The sequence below is a fragment of the Phascolarctos cinereus genome, unplaced genomic scaffold (assembly GCF_003287225.1).
Source record: "Phascolarctos cinereus isolate Bilbo 61053 unplaced genomic scaffold, phaCin_HiC Scaffold_6;HRSCAF=336, whole genome shotgun sequence".
NCBI classification, from domain to species: Eukaryota; Metazoa; Chordata; class Mammalia; order Diprotodontia; family Phascolarctidae; genus Phascolarctos; species Phascolarctos cinereus.
In genome coordinates this window covers 621,969-641,047 of record NW_027556069.1, presented here as the reverse complement: position 1 = coordinate 641,047, position 19,079 = coordinate 621,969, and the positions used below count along the sequence as shown (strand labels likewise).

At 40.6% G+C, this 19,079-nt stretch overlaps 1 protein-coding gene and 1 pseudogene across 1 annotated transcript; one reads left to right on the top strand and one right to left on the bottom strand.

The window, feature by feature from the left end:
* Positions 1-7,158: 7,158 nt before the first annotated feature.
* Positions 7,159-11,811, bottom strand: LOC110202220 (structural maintenance of chromosomes protein 6 pseudogene; annotated as a pseudogene).
* Positions 11,812-16,988: 5,177 nt separating this feature from the next.
* LOC110202232 (protein FAM185A-like) lies at positions 16,989-18,367 on the top strand. The gene is given in 2 exon segments (XM_078156825.1): positions 16,989-17,234; positions 17,237-18,367. Coding segments are annotated over 2 exon segments (1,170 nt in total). The 5' UTR covers positions 16,989-17,020; the 3' UTR covers positions 18,193-18,367.
* Positions 18,368-19,079: the final 712 nt, after the last annotated feature.

Sequence of the window (19,079 nt, the reverse complement as noted above, 5' to 3'; positions counted from 1 at the left end):
GAGATGAAAGATATAAATACATCGAGTAGTCAAATTCAAGACAATGAAGGTCAAATAAGTTATTTATAATAAAACACATTTGCCTTTCAAGACATGCTCAATGTCCAGGTGGCAATAATAAACCTAAATAAAATTGGCTTTTCTCATTTTTGTAACACTAGATATTCTAACATTCTTTTCCTCAAACCAAAACTAAAAATGTTTGTTTTAGGCTTAAAGTTAATAGAATAACAGTTTGGTTCCACAAACAATTCCATCAATACCCAATTTATTCTCACATTGATTTTAAGAAGGACTAAAATTTTAAGCTAAATAGTTCAAATCCTATACCTGTATCTTATTATAAAAGCTCAGATATGTTCCAGTATCAACCTAGTTTAAAATAGACCTATAAAAAGAATCATTATATTACGAATACACAATCCACCTGAAACTTCAAAGAATTTTAACTGTTGCATCATGAGGGCTTGAATTGGAAAATGAGTCTTTATTTCTCTTAATATTATTAGAGAGATATTTCAAACAATTTTTACATGTAAAATTCTTAATCCAACTTTGAAATTGTGTCATATTTTTCACTAAGTGACATCTCCCACTAATCGTATTATCACAATGAAAGAATGTTACAAGGTGATCTCTTATAAATTAAATAATCCACCAATTTTAAGGTTTCATGGTCTCTATTATTTTTTATTCAAATGGCAATTCACAATGATCCTTCACTATGCTAGCATATATTACTTAATCAAAAACACCAACAGGATTCATCTTCTTTTACATTTTGCCTTTATCAATGGAATTTGCTATGTGAGGAGAAAGGCAGGGACTTAGCAGCATTAGTTCTGTTTGATTTCAGGCATGAGTCATAGGCAGCCAATTACATGACAGGATATCATGGCCAGGTTCAGAATTAACCAGGTGGGGAAATGTCTTATTTACCAAGATGGGGATAGGTCAAGAGAATCCTACCTTCACCTTCGCAAGGTCGTTCTCTCAACTTTCCCAGGTACAGACATCCACCTGTAGTAGTCTTCAGACTTCAGGGGCCCCTGGCATTTCCCTTTAGTGAGGAACCAATAGCTTTATGAAGAGTCAGACACTTATACCTGGATTCAAGACTTAGAATAACAGCAAGTTAAAGTCCCAAGAGACTCTTCCTCAAGCAGCAAAATTTCACTAACTATCTAGTTCTGGGCTAGATAACTGTTGTTTTTTCTCATATCTTAGCCTCAAAAATCTCATCTAGAAATTTTCATTTATTCATAAATTCCATCTGTTTACAATTATAATTTACAAATTTCAGCTATTCATCTATTCACAACCATCATTTCCTTCTTGGTCTACAGATAAAGCCAAAGGGCGAACATCAGACCACTTCTAGAACACAATGAGACCCCCATCACAGTCCATGTAGACAAGTGGATCCTATCAATTTCCTTGGGGAAAACTATGATATCAGAGCAGTCACCCAGACCCAAGAGACCTGTTTAACCTTGTATTGTTGTTTCTACTTCTTCACCACAAGTTCATACACAGTGAATAGTTGGTTCAAAGTAATAGCATCAAAAGATACAATTACATGAGTTTCCAAATTATCCCAATGACACTTTGGATGGGAGAGGCCCTGGTTCCTCAAATGGCAGTCCTGTAGAGTTTCATAATACTCTGTCAGCAGGGCTCAGCCCAAGGAACCTCATAGACAAAGATCCCCTAACAGGATTTTATCATGCTTTTGTCCCAACAGTAACTCATTTACTATTATCATTATTTTCTAGTTAAAAAAAGCAATAAAACATGCTCTAATAATCATATAACAGATATATTTATAATGTAACAGTATTCAGATTGAAAAGAGGAATAAACCTGTTTTAACAGCTTCTCTTAGCCTTCTTGTACTTAAAACATCACAAATCAGGTGATAATAATTTAGTTAAATACCTTTCAAACTTATCATTTCATAGAAAGTATTTTATCTTATTACCCCTGGCATTTTCATGCTAATTGTAGTAGTTTATGTAGTACCTACCACATGTCAGGCTTTCTCTATGTCTTGAAAGTTGTTTAAGTCTGTTTTTAGTAACAACTCAAAATGTTTAGTATATAATTTCTCTATTTTGTTAACATTCCATGCCAATTAGAAAAAGTACCTATAAATGAGATAGAATTGTGTTCAATGGTATTCCTACAAGATCTGAACGCTGGAGTGTTCATCCTTTTCACCAGCCAGAAACTGTGTTAAGTACTTCATAATCATGTGTTTCTCCCAACAACCCTGGGAGATAGCTGTAAATATTTATTATCCCCTTGTGCACAACAAGACTGATTAAAATCTTCTAATTTATTACATCAAAATTCTTAACTCAATCAATTACTGATTTATAATGACTACTGACAGTACTTAAATGTCAATTGTTTACAAGGGTCCATTGTTTTTAGTCAGCTCACGTTAAAAAATTCATGGTGATGCTCCCAACTTCCTATTACTTTTTTTTTTTAATTCTTTGAATTACCCAAAGAGCTAAACCAATTTCTTTCAGTTTTCTACATTACTAATCTTTCAGCATAACTACTTAAACCAGAGCAAGGAAACAATCCTTTTCCTATCAATCAGCTAAAATTTGTTAAATGTATTTGTTAAATTTCTACTTGTTTTGTGATGTTATATTGATTGGGGAAAAGAGACATGTAGCAATTGTCAAAGGGGCATTGCTTTAAAAAATGTCTAAACCTTTTTTATTTCAGTGGGATTAAGAACCTCTCTGAAGTCTCCTTTTCCAAACTTTAGAATCCTTTACTTTCAAACCTTGAATTTAATTCTATCTTCAGTAATTTTTTCCTTAACTTACTATAGTCTTATTTAGACAATTTGGGACTAAACAATTGATTTCAACATGAGTTTTACTGTGTTATAATTTACCTAAACAATTGATTTAAACTGCAGCAGTATCATTAAATTTCACCTATTTTCAGTTGCTTTCAGTTTTCTTTTGGGGGGGGCACTTTGGGATTCACCTTCAATCTGGGAGCCCTAATCGGGACTTGCTTGGTGTTCTCAGGTGGGTTGTTTAAAAGGAGTAAACAATAGAAGGGTAGATGAACCCCAATTCTGCCCACTTTTATTTTTTTCTGAAGATGGTCTAAAATTTCCTTATTCTACCTTCTAATAATAAAAATTCCTTCCTGCAATAAACTTATCTCAACTTTAAGTACAGCTTTTAAGTGTACCTTTATTCTACACTAAAATTAAAACCAATTTCACAGACTGATTCCCCAAAACTTCAGACTTAGAGTTTGACTAACTGAAACTTCTTCGGGCTTAGCAAATGTGTTTTTTTTTAAATTCTGAGTTGTGGAACTATTTAATCTTACAAGAGTCCTAATCTAATTTCTCCCACACTATTTCCAATTTTTTTTCTTATTTTAACACTTCCCTGAATTTCTATTTCACAGAATCTCTCCTGAACATATCTCATGGCTAATAAGAAAGTTCTTAAAATCCAAATTACAGCTTTAAATCAATCCCTAGTTATTGTAAAGGTCCCATTAATGAATAATTGATCCATAAAATTTTTATTTTCATTAAACTCTACAGAGTTTGCTAGTATCCCATAAGTTTATCAAAATACTTTATAGGGGCAGCTAGGTGGCACAATGGATGGAACTGGCCCTGGAGTCAGGAGGACCTGAGTTCAGATTCAACCTCCAACACATAATACTTCCTAGCTGTGTGACTCTGGGCAAGTCACTTAACCCCAACTGCCTCACATACAAAAAAAGTACTTCATAAAGACATCCAAATTATAATTTAGAAATGAAAAAATCAATTATTCTCTTTTTACAAATTTGGTTTCCAATCAGTTTTTGTATCTTAGTTTCCAATTAATTTCTGTATCTGTCTTTCAACGCAGCCATCTCTAACACGGCCAGTGTTGGGAATGGAGAAAAAAGAGATTTGAAAGATATTTGTCCTCTTTTAAGGATTTTTTTTTTGGAAAGTTTATTTGTTTTGTTTTGTTTTTACAGCCTGTTTCTTTCGGTTGAATGTGCCAAAAGAAACAGCATAGGTAAAACACATAGGTTAGCTCTGGGTTAGCACAAAGCACAAACAGTATAGCACAGACAAAACAGACACTTATTTCCCATTCTCTTAAAGATCTTCCTCATTGTAGAAGGCCCCTTTCTATTTGAAGTAAAGAACCTACTATTAGAGAATAGAATAAATGGGGGGTAGGATAGGATGAAGGGAAACATACTTAGCTTTTCACAACAGGACTACTATGGAAGTGTTTTGCATGACTACACATCTGTAGCCTGTATAGAGATGCTTGCCTTTTCAATGAGGGTGGGTGGGGAGGGAGGAAGGAAGAAAATTTGTAACCCAAAGTTTTAAAAACATATGTTAAAAATAAAAAGTAATAATAATAAAAAAAAAGAACAAAGGACATACAACAACAACAACGAGAGGGGATGAAGGCCTGAACTAGAGTGGTGGTTGTGTGAGTAGAGAGAAGAGAAGTAGAGAAGAGATGGAATAAAATTAGAAACAACACAATTTGGCAACAGATCAGGTATGTGGAGGTAATTGAGAATGAAATGTCAAGGATGGCACTAAGCTTGCAAGCCTGGGTAACTGAAAGAATAGTGGTGTTCTTGACAATAATAAGGAAGTTTAAAGAGGTAAGGGTTTTCGGTAGAGAAAGATAAGTTCTATTTTGGAAATGCTGAGTCTGACTATGTCACTCTTCTGTTCAAAAAGTTCCCATGGTTCCCAATTGTCTTCAGGATCAAATATAAAGTAGTCTTTTTGGCATTTAAAATTCTTAAAAAAAAAAAAAAAAGAACCCGCTATTCCTAAACTTAGTTTTATCATCTACAAAATGAATACACACACAGAATATATAATGATACAACATTAAATCAGGTCTGAACCTCTCCTGTGTTTTCTCTAGGAGAATTTGAAGTCCAGATCTTACCTGTCTCCTCTTATCAAGTATAGAACTCATGACCATCTTGTGGCTGGAGTCCTGCTGTCCGCTTAAGATAATTTTTCTGTTTCCTAATTATGTTAATGCTTTTAGAATCTCACCAAAAAAGTGTAATTTAGTAACAACACAAAACTGCTTTAGTCTAATTTGTCAATTGGGTTCGCCCATTTAAAATGCACTTTTTATTTAGAATAAGTCTGTAATAGATAGAAGAGCTGGTTAAAGTTCCTTTCCTCTAGACTTTTTGCCAACATATAATCACAGGAAGAAAAACTGAGAATGATGAATTTAGCAATATCAATAGTTCATTTGGGGGCAGCTAGGTGGAGCAGTGAATAGAGCTCTGGCCTTGGAGTCAGGAGGACCTGAGGTGAAATCCAGCCTCAGACACTTAACACTTACTAGCTGTGTGACCCTGGGCAAGTCACTTAACCCTGATCGCCTCACCAAAAAAGCCAAAAGAAAATTTATTTGTTCTAAGCTGATTTTGGAAGACTGTTCAATAAAACTGCCTTTTCAAGTGATCAAAAGTTCTATGCTTTTGCCAAAATGATCCCCTAAACTCTTTGTATTCTCAAACCAAACTTTACACAGCTTAATAGTGCTTTCTTTAGTCATTTCCAGACAGAGTGTCCACCCCTGCTCCAATGAGAATCCTGTAGGATGCACTTCTCTTCTTATGCCTGACCTCAGCTCTCCTGGGGGCAACCCCAACCAGGTGTGGCACTCCTCAGAGAAATTTCTCCTGAGAGAATTGGACTAGATTTCTGAGGTACCTGCCTTTTGGCTTATTCCATCTGAGAAGTTTCCCACTGAAGATGCTAGAGATGGCCCCCCCTTTGATTATGGATTGTGGGAGGCAATCTTCTATCCTCCTGAGTTCCATCGATATGGAAGTTCCTTTCCTACAGCAAATTCTCCAAAACTTCCAGTTTTTAATTTCTGGGCTTAACCTCTAGGGTCCTAAGACCTGTCAACTAGGGCCTAAAGGTCCTTTATAAGTGAATATTCAGCAACATAACGAGCTTTCCTTTAAAACTTCCTTGAAACTTGGCTCTGATTGTCAGTGACTGACTTAATCCTAAGAATTTAAGTGATAATAACCTTACTCACTAAATGAAAGGAAGCCTTCTCCTTTCCTCATCTTTGTAAAACTAAAATGTGCCTTCTTCTCAGGTCAGAAGAGGTTAGGATTGACAACTTGCTATTAGGTGGGAAATCTCTCCCTAAGGCTATCGGGTCTGACCTGAATTATTGCTCACTTGAATGGGGAATCACTCCCCTAAATGCTACCCATCACAAGGGATGGGTTCAGCACCCCTGAGCCACTGAAATGAGTTTCCCTTCAATCAGTTTGAGAGATTTCTCTACTGATGACAAAAATGATTTAATCACTCCTTGATAAAAAAAAAAAAATTAAAGGCAAAAAAAAATCTATTTTAAGTCTGATAACAAGAAGCTTTAAAATTAGCTAGGTGGCTAGGGGCTGAAAATGAGGAACTAGCAATTCCATTGCTGAATCTCTAACAAAATCAAAGCAAAGAAAATGGAGGAAAAAGAAAAAAAAAAGGAGCCTATGTTTAAAAAGTTTAAATCATGGCCGCATAATTTTTACAAAAAAAGAATTTGAGTGCTCCAGAGCTTATGAATATAGACAGATCAGTCACAAATTTGAACAGTCCTTCTTAGCCCAATTGGGAATCCTTCTTAAAGAAAATAAATTTAGGGTAAATCAAGGCAGACTCACCAATTTTCAGCTTAGAGAGATTTATCTCAGGCTCAGAGAATTTGGATACTGACAGCAAAAGGAGTCCAACCTCCCAGGGCCAGTGCCCATGGGGGAGCCACCAGTGAAAATTCATCTGATCCCTTACAGAAGCTGGCCTAAAGAGACAGAGGTCCATGCATCACTGTCTTTTTTTGGGTGCCAACAATGTGAGGATTATAATTGCCCAACCTACAAGAAAAACCACTGAGGCAGAGCTCTGAGCCAACAGCACTTTATTAAAAGGGCAATGGTCCCCTCTAATGAAGTGGACCTCTGATCTTCCTCAGGATCTGAGATGGCCTCTTCTTCCAGGACTTTGTTTTCATAGGGTTTGACACTCAAATACGCAAAAAAAAAAAAAAAAATTGGTAAAATCCAGAACGTTATTGGTTGATAGATCTCGTTCTGGAAGACCAAAAATGACAGTGGAAATATTTACACTACAGACACTTTGAGCAAAACAAAAACAAAAACAAAAATGCCACAGCAGACAGTTCAATCACATTTAAGTAAAAATTCAATCTTCTTCTTGTGAACTGAGTGCTTGGAAAGGCAGGATTATTTTGTTTCTTTCAAGGTCTGGTATTTGGAGTATTTCAATTAATGGACTTGGAGGAAGAGAGCTCATGTGCTGTGGAGTGAGCAGGATGAGCTGGGGGTATTGCTGGTAATGTGCTATCCTGAGGATCATGTCCATGGCAATTTTTCTATGGTTCCTGTCCATGTAAATATCAAATGCATCCAGACATCTGAAGGGTGATTCTGTGATAGACCATAAAGCAAGAATGAATAAAAAGTTTGAAAAAGAATGTCTCTCTCCTGAGAAAGCTTGCATGTCACTGAAAGCACTGCCTTCTGCAGGCTGGACTGTTATAGAAAGGGTCTCATTCTCATGATCCAAGTGCATCTCCCCACAGAAGGACCACTGAGATAGTAAGCTGCAAAAGTACAATTTGCATCTTAAAGAAAGACTCTTTCTATGATTCTGGTATATTACATAGCTCTGGGTTGATAATTCATCCAGTGTTTTAATACGCTTTTTCAAATTCTTCACTTGACCATTTAAATCAAGACAACTTTCTTTTACTTCTTGGTACTGCTTCCTTATTTCTTCTTGGCTTCCATGAGTGTAGTTTTCTGATCGTATAGTCTTTTTTAACACATTAATTTCCCCATCAAGAACAAAGGCAGTTCTTGTAACTTCTTTACGCTCAGAGCAGATGTTTTTGGCCAGAGCAGTTTCCCTCTCAAGTTCTCTCTTTTTCATGGCCACCTCTTCTTTTTTCATTTGGAGATAATTCAGGTGTTGCTCAAGCCTATTTTCATAATGTTGCACAGACTGGTGTTGGATGTTCACTTCTAAAGCAGCCTGGTTTTCTTCTTCCATAAAGGATTCTATGCATTCTGAAACTTGATTACATTTTATCTTAAACTCCTCATATTCCTGTTCAGCATCTATTTTCAATTGCTTTAAATTCTCTAACTCTTCCTTTCGAGTTTTCATCTCTTCTTCAATCTCTTTCATCTCTGCTTTAATTTCTTGAGCTTCCTCTTCTAGAACTGAGAGACCTATTGACTGATTTTTATCTTCATCCTCAAGGTCTTTTATTTCTGAACTGATACTCACTACACTGATCTTTATTTCTTTTAAATGTCGATAATGACTATTAATAGTTTCTTGATTCGTCCTGACATCCTTTTCAAGTGAAGACTCTTGCTGCTGAAAGGCTAACAACTGTGCCATTTTATGTTCTACTTCTTTCTCCAAATTACTTATTTCTATTTCCATATCACCCAAGTAAGTTGGTCTTGATTCTTCGCATGAGTAATAGCGTTTCTCAAATACTTCATCACCACAGGCAGTTAAAACTTTGGTACAGTTCTTGGGGGGTTCCTGACTTTGCATCACTATACGGGCCAAAGAGTTACTTTTAATAAGCAGCACCGACTCTATGCCCCTCATGTCAATCAAAGTATTGACCACCACTGTATTGTCTATTTCTAAAGCTGTGAGAACTGTTGGAAATTCTGGGTGATAGGCCATTCTGTCTGTGACATCATACAACTCACACTCAAATGCTGACACGATTATCTGTGGTTGTGGAGAGCCTAATGGATAAAACCTTTTCATCAGTTCTTGAAGGATTTGCTCATCTTTGTGGTTGTCACAAAAAAAGGCAAGAAGAAGGCCACTTAAGCAAGACTCAATAGCCAAAGCAAATTCGGGGTCTCGGAGACGAATGCAAGCTCCTAGTGGGCCTATAGGTTTAAAAGTAAAGTTCCCTTGTCTATGGGCATCATCTACTGCTTCAAGAAGGGCTGGAATCTGTGTTCCAAATCGTTTTAGTGGCTCATATCTACACTGTTTCCATTGGTTTAGCTGCTGTTGTTCCTCATGCAGTATTTGCTGCACATACGACTCTTCTTTGCTAATTTGAGAATGTTCTTCACCATCTTTTTCTATAGCTTGATGGAGATATTTTATGTCTTGAACAAGTGAATCTTCTTGATCCTTAAAGTACTTTAATTTTTCCTTCAACATGGACATTTTTTCCTGTTTTTTCAACTCTGCTAGTTCCAGACTGTTTTTGAGGTCTTCAATTTTGTTATGAAGCTGTTCTGCAACTTTATGTAATTCATTCAATTCATTTTGGGAAGAATTATATGAAGCCTCCACCTGACTATAGGCCTTGTCTGTTCTCTTGGCATCTTCTTTGGCCTTCATGCATTTGGGCTCTAATGCAGTGGCTTCTTTATTTAACTTTTGCATGTTCTCATGAATGTTTCTATACTTCCTCTCTGATGCATCAAATTTGGCCTTTGAGGCCTCCAGTTTCTGATTTAATACCACAGTATGCTGGTCTCCAACATTTATATTATTAATCATATCATCAAGGTCTCTTTCAGTTTCACTCACCAGTGCCCAAGCCATTTCATGTTTTAAGTCTTCTAATTTCTCCCTCAAGGCAGCCATCTTCTGAAGATGGTCCTCTATTGCTATGCCCTGACACTTGAGCTTCTCAAGCTGTTCTTTTTTTAGGTCTACCTCAAGTTGGCTTCTGGCTTTTTGCTCCAAAATTTCTGAGTACTCTTTGCGCCTCTGTTCAAGTCCAGTTACTTTCAGAAAGAATTTGTATCTATCACCATCATGTCTGGTTTGCAACAATTGCCTGCCCATGTCTTGTGGTAAAATAGACACTGGATTATCTACCTGTATTTTAAAATGATCAAGAATGGCTGTAAGTTCTGCTTTCTGAGAAGAAACCAGGTTTCCTGCTTGGTCTTTTAGTTCATAACTGGTAGTACCATTTATATTGATACATTGCTGCACAGTTATTGAGGCCCCATACAGGTCAGATTTGAAAGCATGTTCCCCTCTGTTCCGTAGTGTGATGGAGATATTGGCTGAAACCTCTCCATCTTTCACAAACTTTCTCAAAGGCGATCCTAATGATTTTCCACCAAGACCAATGACTACAGCTTTCAGCAATGCACTCTTGCCCCTGTGTCCCACCACAAAGTTAACATTGGACCCAAATTTCACTGGTCCGAGCGTGGCATGGCACATAAAGTTCTCCAGCTGGATACTCTCAATGATGCCAACTTCCACTGAGGTGGAATGAGAAGCAGCACTTTCATGAGAAACACTCTGGAAGAGAACCCTCTCCTTGTCCTCATCTGAATCACCTCTTGGCCCTAGCCTTGCCCTTTGCTGCTCCTCTGCAGCTGAGGCCATATGGGCCTCCTGCCTTTGAGCCACTGGCCTGCCTGGATGAGAAGATCCTTCTAATTGTTTCTGCTTCTTTCCCTTTTCCTCCCCCTCCTCCTCCTCCCTCTTTTCCTCCCTTCGTCCTCCTCCTCCACCCCCTCCCCTGTGCTTCCTCCCAAGGAGGCTCAATCCGAGGGTGACTATGCAGCCCTAGAGGTCTCCTTTTAGACCTTTAGAGCCACGGCCAGGCCCACCTTCCCGCTCTACTAAGCAGACAGGGACAAGATGGAACGTCCCTCACATCCGCAGAGGCCTGAGACCGCCAACACCCAGTAGTGGCTGCGGCAGGATACTCTGTACGCCGCCACCCCCTTACCATCAAGTTGAGTCCACGAGCGGCCTCTTCAACCCACCTCTGAGGCTGGGTCCTCCTCACCATTCAGCCTGAAACCACTCACAGCCAAAAGGCCCAGACCCCAAATCTGGGGTAGACACACTCCCACTGGCTTCCTGCCACTGCAGCAGCTATGGCCGCTGCCACTACTGCGCCTGCTCAGAGGTGGCTGCCCGCCCACGGAGAAGGGGGTGGGGCCAGCGCACCGGAGTACACCTGCGCACTGAGACCTCTCTGCTGAGGCCTCCCCCCTGTTCCTTCCCAAATTTTCTATTGGGTAAGGAGGAAAAGGTGGATCTCTAGTCTCTCTATCTGTCTATCCTGAGCCCCAGCTGCTCTCTTGCATCCCTCCTACCTTTCTTTTCCTCTCAGTGACCTTCTCAACACCCTGATCATCCCTTCAACCAAGTAGCCAGGGACAGTTGAGATGCTTCCTCTGGCTTCTCATCTAAGGCATATTTAAGGCCTGAAGTACATTTTCACTTACCATGGGACAGGCTTTGGTCAGGGAAGTTTATTTGAACAGAAGGGAGGCTTTCTGTTAACCAAAAGTTGCAGAAGAAATGGCCTTGAGCCCCCATTCATAGCCATTAATAAAAAGAAATTAAATATCCACAATTCCCTTTACAAAGCTATAGTTACACAGCTTCCAAATGGGTATTCCCTCCTAAAGCACAGCTCTGAACTTGTCACTTTGCTGCTCAATCATCTTTATCGGCCACTCTTGCCTCTATGATAAAATACAAATGGTTCTGTTTGGCTATTTAAAACCCTTCATAGTCTCCTATCATCAAGGTGGGCAATCCTTGTGGGAAGGGGGTCCATCATCCCTGCCACCACCAATACCAACTGCAAGCCAAATGACACCAACAGGACTGTTAAGAGGACTAAATGAGAAGAGGAATGTGGTTTGAAAATCAAAACGCTGCAACAGGCTCTCATCCTTTTCAGTCATTTGTGCCACCAAAGCCTACCAGAACTGCCGACTTACAAGAGGCAACATGAAGGAAAGACAAGGGATGCTCAATCTCTGTTAATGACAATCCCCTCACCAGCAGCACCACAGCCTGGAAGAAGGCAGCCCAAGCCACCTCCTCAATGGGTTTCCTATTGTGTTCACATTTGGAGAGTAGATCCTCAGTCATATATGATTGCCAAAAGGGGGTTGTGGAGGACTCTTCCCTTTCTAAGCTTCAGTTTCCTCTCCTGTAAAATGAGAGGGTCAGACTAGATGGTCTCAAAACCCTTCTAGCTCTGCCATGGTGTAATGCTAAATCTTTTCCACTCTCTTGCTTTCAGTTCTGTCATCTGTAATGAGGGAGTTTGGACTTGTTCTCTAAAAGATCAGATTCGAACTTTGACAGGTCACACATAGACTGTCTACCAAATGTTATATTTGTTCTTTTCCAGCCAAGATTAAGACTTTATCTTCCCCACCCTCACACCTTTATTCAATATATCTGTTAGAAGTTTCCAGATGCTGAGATTATGTGATTTAGAACTGAAAGGACCAAAGTCCCACTCTCTCAATTTATAAATACAGAAAGTAAGCCCCAAAATTGTTAAAGTCACTTACCCAAAGTCACCCTGCCAGTAAGTGGCAAAGCTGGAATTTGAATTCAAGTCCTTTGCCTTTTATTTCACTGGCAGAATGACCACTGGAATTGAAATACAGCACAGTAGTTTAAGACATCTAACCACACTGCTATTTCCTTGACATCTGATTTTAGTAAAGTCACCTCAACAGGGGGAAGAATGAGATCATAGGTTTTGGGTAGGAGAAACTGCCTAACTTGTCAGGTTAAGACTGGTTCTTTAATTCCTTTATCCTTTCATTGACTTTCCCTATTTTCTGTTCTTTGTTCTATTTGTCTATTTGTTCTATTGTCACTGGTGACCAAAGGAGGAGATAAGAGATTCCTATGTGGTTTCAAGAGCCTGGGGCCAATAGAATTTGTGATTTAGAAGAACAGAATCCTAAAGATATAATTTAGACCCTACAGGATATCTACCTTGGACATATATGAGAAGGAGAGAGGAAGGCCTAGGGCATGCAGAACCATTCCCATCTATGCCAAGTCCTTCAGTATCTCCCAGACCCACTGGTGGAATAGAGACTCAGTAACTTTCAGTCCTTCTCTTCCTTTCTCTGTAAATCAAAGAGGGGTGTGTGTGTGTGTGTGTGTGTGTGTGTGTGTGTGTGTGTGTATGGTGGGGGGGAGGGTCTCCCATGTCTTGTTTAGGCTGAGAGTTGAGGTCACTTGTGAGAGTTGAATGGGACCAAATCATTCCTATATGAGATGCAGACAAATTGTGGGCTGGGTCTGGTTATGTCTTGGGAGAGAGATGATTTCCCTGTGAACAAACATTTAGGTGGGATAGTGGGACTCCTTGGTGGATGTGAGCCTTTCATTCCTCAGGATTTATGGGCAGTGGGATGAGAGGCTTTTAGCTATGCTTTTAATGGTTATCCATTTTTGTATAAAACTGTCCCAGGCTCTGGCCCCCATCTCTTGTTATCCAAAAGAGTTGGGGACAGGGGAGGGGAGCTAGGCTTGGGGAGAAGAGGAAGAGTAGAGGGGCAGCCAACTGTTCCAAGTGGGTTGCCTTTGAAGGGAGTGGTGGTGGTGGCAGCAGTTCAAAGCTGTGCTCCCCTCCTGTACTCCAGATTTGACTGGGTTTATCAGAAAGGAGGAACTGATAGACTGATGGGGGTTGGGTGAGGAGCAGTCCAACAAGTGGGCAGAAACCTATCAGAAGCTCAGGAGCCTGAGGAGAGGCTCCAATCACAAGCAAATAGTGGGGAAATGGGCCCCATTGGGTTCCTACTGGATCTTGTTTTTGTAGCCTCCTGGGCTCTGAATGTGGTTCACTAGGAAGCCAGACCTGAAGGATACATGGCCTCTATTCCAGCCTTTGGGGTTAAACCACCTGCAGAATTTCCTGGCTGGCTGGGGCTGCACTTACAGAAAAGGTTAGTACTATGGCTTTCTCAGCAGATTATTGGTTGGTGGGGGATACTACAAGTTTGTGGAGGTGGGGGGGGGTGTGAAAAGACTTGAAGGTTTTCAGAGATGGAGGGCTATAAGAGATCTCACAAAACATCTTGTCTGCCAGGCTTCTGGGTAGTCTCCCTTCTCTCTGCCAGCCAAGGTTCATGTGCCCAATGAAGATCCCTCAGAAAGTACTCTCCAGCAGCAGGTTTCCACCATTCTCTATGGGCAGGTAGGGGCTGCCCTGGTGACACTGGGATTAAGTGAAGAGCAAGAAAACCCCTGGACTTTGGGCCAGCTTGTGCTACACAGGTATCAGGGTGAACCTCAGCAAGTCCCATGACCTCTCTAAACGTGTTTCTGTAGTCCTCTCTACTTCAGTATTCCCCTGGGGCTTAGAGGTGGAGGTCCTTAAATAAGCTCAGGTGCTGAGAATAACAGTAACAATGGGAGTCAGGCCAGTGCAAAGTTTTATTGTAGGCAATGGGGAAGAAGAGGAAAGAGAGAGAGGAAAAGGGGAGCCAATATACAATTCAGGCATGCACACTAAAATAGAGTATAACTCATGTAAGGGCAGCACTGCATTGGGAAGCACAGAGACATAAGTCCATTAATCAGGAAGGAGTGCTCCTGCTGGAGGGGAGGGGGTGCTCTTGCTATAGGGGGATATGTGCTCCAGAAGGCTCTTCCAAGAGTGAGGTTCTTGTACTATGATTTTGGATGGTCCCCCTCAAGCTGGCCCAGGTGCCTATCATAGGTTAGAGCAAAATATTATTTTGGGAGGGTTTATTATCAGGGAGAAAAAACTTATGGTAGACAAAATTTTATTTGGGGGACATAGCAATACTAACTTTCAAATGGCATTATTGTTAGTATTTTCCCATGAGTACGTTTTATAAGCTTACAGCTTTCCTGAAGGGGAATCTTAAGGGGATCTCAAAACCATCTGGCCTAACGTGATAACAATGGTTTCCATGCATAAAGTCTATAAACTATAGTCTCCCATAAGTGGAAACTGTCATGATGATCTCGATACCACAAGGCCTAATCTTATAACAATTCACCCTGTGGTCTTTGAGACCACTCATGACAAAATCCATCAGGGGCTAATCCTTCAGTAAAGTAGGCCTTATAGAGGGAGCAGCACATGGGGAATATTTAATTTAATTTTTCCTAACTTAACAACTGTCCAGTGGCATGAAAGTTCTGTCACTCCTGATAGCAAATGACCAAAGAGCCACAGTAGCTCTGTAACTGCTGTAAACTCTAAAAACAAAACAAAACAAAACAAAAAACAGGGAGTTCATACAGGTTATCACAATCACAGTTAACTCTAACAATAAAATAAAACAAAACAAAATAAAATAAAACCAAAGAGCTAACAGTGGTTATTAAAAAAAAAAAACAACTTTCTTTATTCCATTGGAGGAGGGAAACTAGACACACATGGTAGGGTCTGCTCTAGTAGGAGGCCTACTTTAGTGTAGGTGAATCTCAATACTTATACCAATGGCTATGCAGTGAGCTGTAGCCCTGACAGCAACAATAAGACAAGTTTGATTCATAGCAGGACTTCATGACTGGAACATGGGTACCACAGGTGCTAATGCAAGCTCAGAGACCATCTGGTGCTGGTGTGAAACAATTCCGGGATTTTGGTGTGGCTGAGATCATCCAGAGGGTGAGCCACAAAGGATTGTTGTTATGCCAAGCCCAGGGCACAGCTTGTTTGCTGAGCCTTAGCTCTGGAAAACAGGGTATCTCCTAATAGTAAAAAGAGAGGAGAGGTCTTGGTTTTCTTTTGCTAGGCAATGGGGTTAAGTGACTTGCCCAGGGTCACACAGCTAGACACACCTCAAGTGTCTGAGGCCAGATTTGAACTCAGGTCCTCCTGATTCCTGGGCCAGTACTCTATCCACTATGCCACCTAGCTGCCCCAGGAATGGTCTTGGCATGGAGATTCTGACATGTCCTATGGTGTAAGTACACCACACTACCTTAATTCCTACCACACACAACATAAAAAGAATTAGAGTTTCAACAACCCTCTGGGCACAATGGCCAGGGAGAACCCAGGAGAACAGATTGGTCAAATGGCCTGGGGACAAGACTTGTAACTAATTACAAGTTCTTGTCAAGTTACAAGGTCACTAACCTCGATGACCCAGGTCCTCATTCATGAGTTTGTGGACCTTATGGAAGGGCTTTATCCACTTGCAACAGGAAAAGTTGACGAGGGCACAAACTCCCGCTTTGGCTGCAAGCAGAGAGTCTGTGGTCAAGCAGTCTCCATAACCTGGCAGGAAATGTCTATTGCACTAGAGTGAGAGTGGAGTGCAGGCTATGCAAACAAGCAGCAGGCTGAATCAATGGCAGCAGTGGCTACTTTCAGAGCTCTCAGAAAGCTTACAAACCCCCAGAACTAGCTTCACAAAAAACCTGAATCTTGTAACAGTGCTCCCTCCACCCCAGAAGCAGAGCCCAACTTTAATATAAAGTTAAAAGTCAAGAAATAGGCAGGAAAAATGAACAAACAAGAACAACAACAACAACAAAAACATCCTAACTATGCTATGGTGATAGAGAACATCAAAGCACAAACTCAGAAGAAGTCACAACTATTACAGCCAAAGACTCAAAGAAAAACGTAAATAGATCTCAGGCCCAAAAAGAGAATAGTGATCTTCCCCCTTCCCCACTCCCTCCCCCTTAATTTGTATTCATACACTTAGCTCAGTGCCAGGGACATAGTAGGCTCTTAATAAATGTTTTTTGACTTGACCTAGCTTGATAATATATTCTAACTTCTGTCCCCCTGTTTTTATATGTCTTATCCCCCATACTTAAAAGGTCCTTCTTTTCTCCACTACTTCTAGAAATCTCTATCTCCCTTCATGAGTCAGCTAGAGTAGCACTTTTATTTTTTTAAAAGAGTCTTCTGTGGCCCTGGGATTCTCGAGTTGTTGGTGGGTGGCAGTGCAGGGCAGGCAGATCGTGGTGGGGTGGGTGGGCTCAATTTATGGGGCCCAGGGGTTCATTACCGTCCACACTGACCCGTCGTGCGTTCCTTACTTCGTTAGCCTTGCCGGGTCAGCGGTGGCAGGGTCAGCAGCGGCCAGTGAACCCCTATGCGGGGCTGTGGTGACCTCGGGCGGGGCTTGAGCCGGGGTTATGCTTGTCCCCGGCCCCGGCTGGTGGCGAGGCGGCCCCCAGCTCGGCCCCTTAGGGCTATGGGCCGGGCTCCAGGCTGCCGCGGCCCCAGCGGCGGCGCGCCGAGCCCACCCAGCCAGACCCTACAGCCTGTGGGAGAGGAGCCCCTCGAACGAGCCGGCGGTCCCTCGCAAAACCCCGCTCAAGGAGTGGACGCGGATTGTCAACCCTTTCGGCGGCTGCAGGAGCGGCTCCCGTGCGACATCGCCGTGAGACCCCTAGACCCTTACCACTACCCGGATTCCGACCGGGTGCTGGTCACGGTGAGCGGCGTGGAGGGCGGCAGCCTGGACCTGGACGGCATCCAGGTGAGGTACGACTAGGCCCTGAAGCAGATGGCCATCGTCTCGGACAGCATCTGCCACGAGGCCTCGGTGGAGGTGAAGGTCCCCATGAAGTTCGATTTGAATATCAGGACATCAGGTACTGGCTGTGTAAAGGTACAGGAAGCTGAATGTGATGATTGTAGAATAGAAACTGAACAAGGAATCAGCATTGTGCAGTCAGTTAAGAGTAAAAAATTACATATTCAAACAAAAGGAGGCAAAGTGATCTGTCGGGGAACTATTCTTGGAAATACAGACATTCATGCATCAGAAAAAAGTACTGTGACTATAGATAAACTACAGGGGAGTTCTGTTAGCATATCTACTGAAGATGGTTTGCTGAAAGCCAAGTATCTGTATACAGAGTCATCATCTCTGTCTTCTGCTGCTGGGGATATTACATTGGGAAGTATTCATGGTGACTTAACAGTACACAGCAAAATGGGTAACATCATAATAGAGTCATTAAATGGATACCTAAAAGCTTCAACACATGAGGGTGCTGTAGATGTTTATGTCAGCCAAATGGGGAATGTGGACTTGAAATCCCAGAAAGGGTCTATTATAATCAAAGTCCCATCCTCTCTCAAAGCTCATTTGCAGTTGTCAGGGAGCAAAGTTGATGTGAATCCAGAAATCACTTTACAAGAAATGAAAGAAGTTCCAAAAGACAATGGTATAACAATCAATGGTCACATGAACCAAACCAGTGAACGTGAAAAATGGATCAAGGCCAATGCACCCAGTGGCACTGTGCATCTCAGAAGCCAAAGCTGGTTTCAGTCCCTCAAACTGAAGGGTTTCTGATTGTTTGAACTCTGTTATAAATAATAATCATTGAACATCAAATCAGTGAGAAAGTATTGATGCCCTTAGTCATAGAAACATTATAAATGTTAATTTAGTAATGAATGCTGACTGGTGAATGATATTCTGTGGTCTCACATTTGTGTTTAGCTGCTGTGTGATGTTTCCAGATATATACACCTCAGCATCACTTCAAGCTGTGAATAATAATATATTTGACAGAATATGCAAAAAGTTAATCACTGGCAAAATGAAAGACAAACTACAAGCAACATTCAGCTATTTTGTTGCCTGGTATATCAATACAGGAGATATTCACTGCAAATTGATTATGGGGGATAAAGTTGTTTTATGAACTCCTTGCTTTCAAACCCTAATTCTTTTAGAACAGAATTTATTCACTTTATTCAGTTTATACATAAAACCAGCCAGATCTGTTCACTAATTTATATTTTTCACAATTAAGAAAAATCCATCTTTTACGAAGATGGATTTATAAGAGGAACATTTTAATTTTTAATAAAGTTTCAAAAGTACTGTGACTTTAAAAAAAAAAGTCTTCTGTGTATTTATGGCACTTTCTTTTTAATGGACCTTTTATGATTCCTTCACTTTTTAGTGTCTGTCCCCAATCACCGGGTATTTTACAAACACGTACACAAGCATGCACATACTCACATACCATATTCATATAGAAATTTGAAAAATATAACATTCATACATACATACATAATACATATATATATGCATATATATCCTCCTGTTTGTTTCATTAGCTTTACAAAAAATAAAAATAAATGAAACAAAAAACAAAATCCTTTTTGCATGCCCTAAAAATTGAGAGAAATACGCCTGAGAGGCAGAGGAAAATAGCTCAATCATTCTGC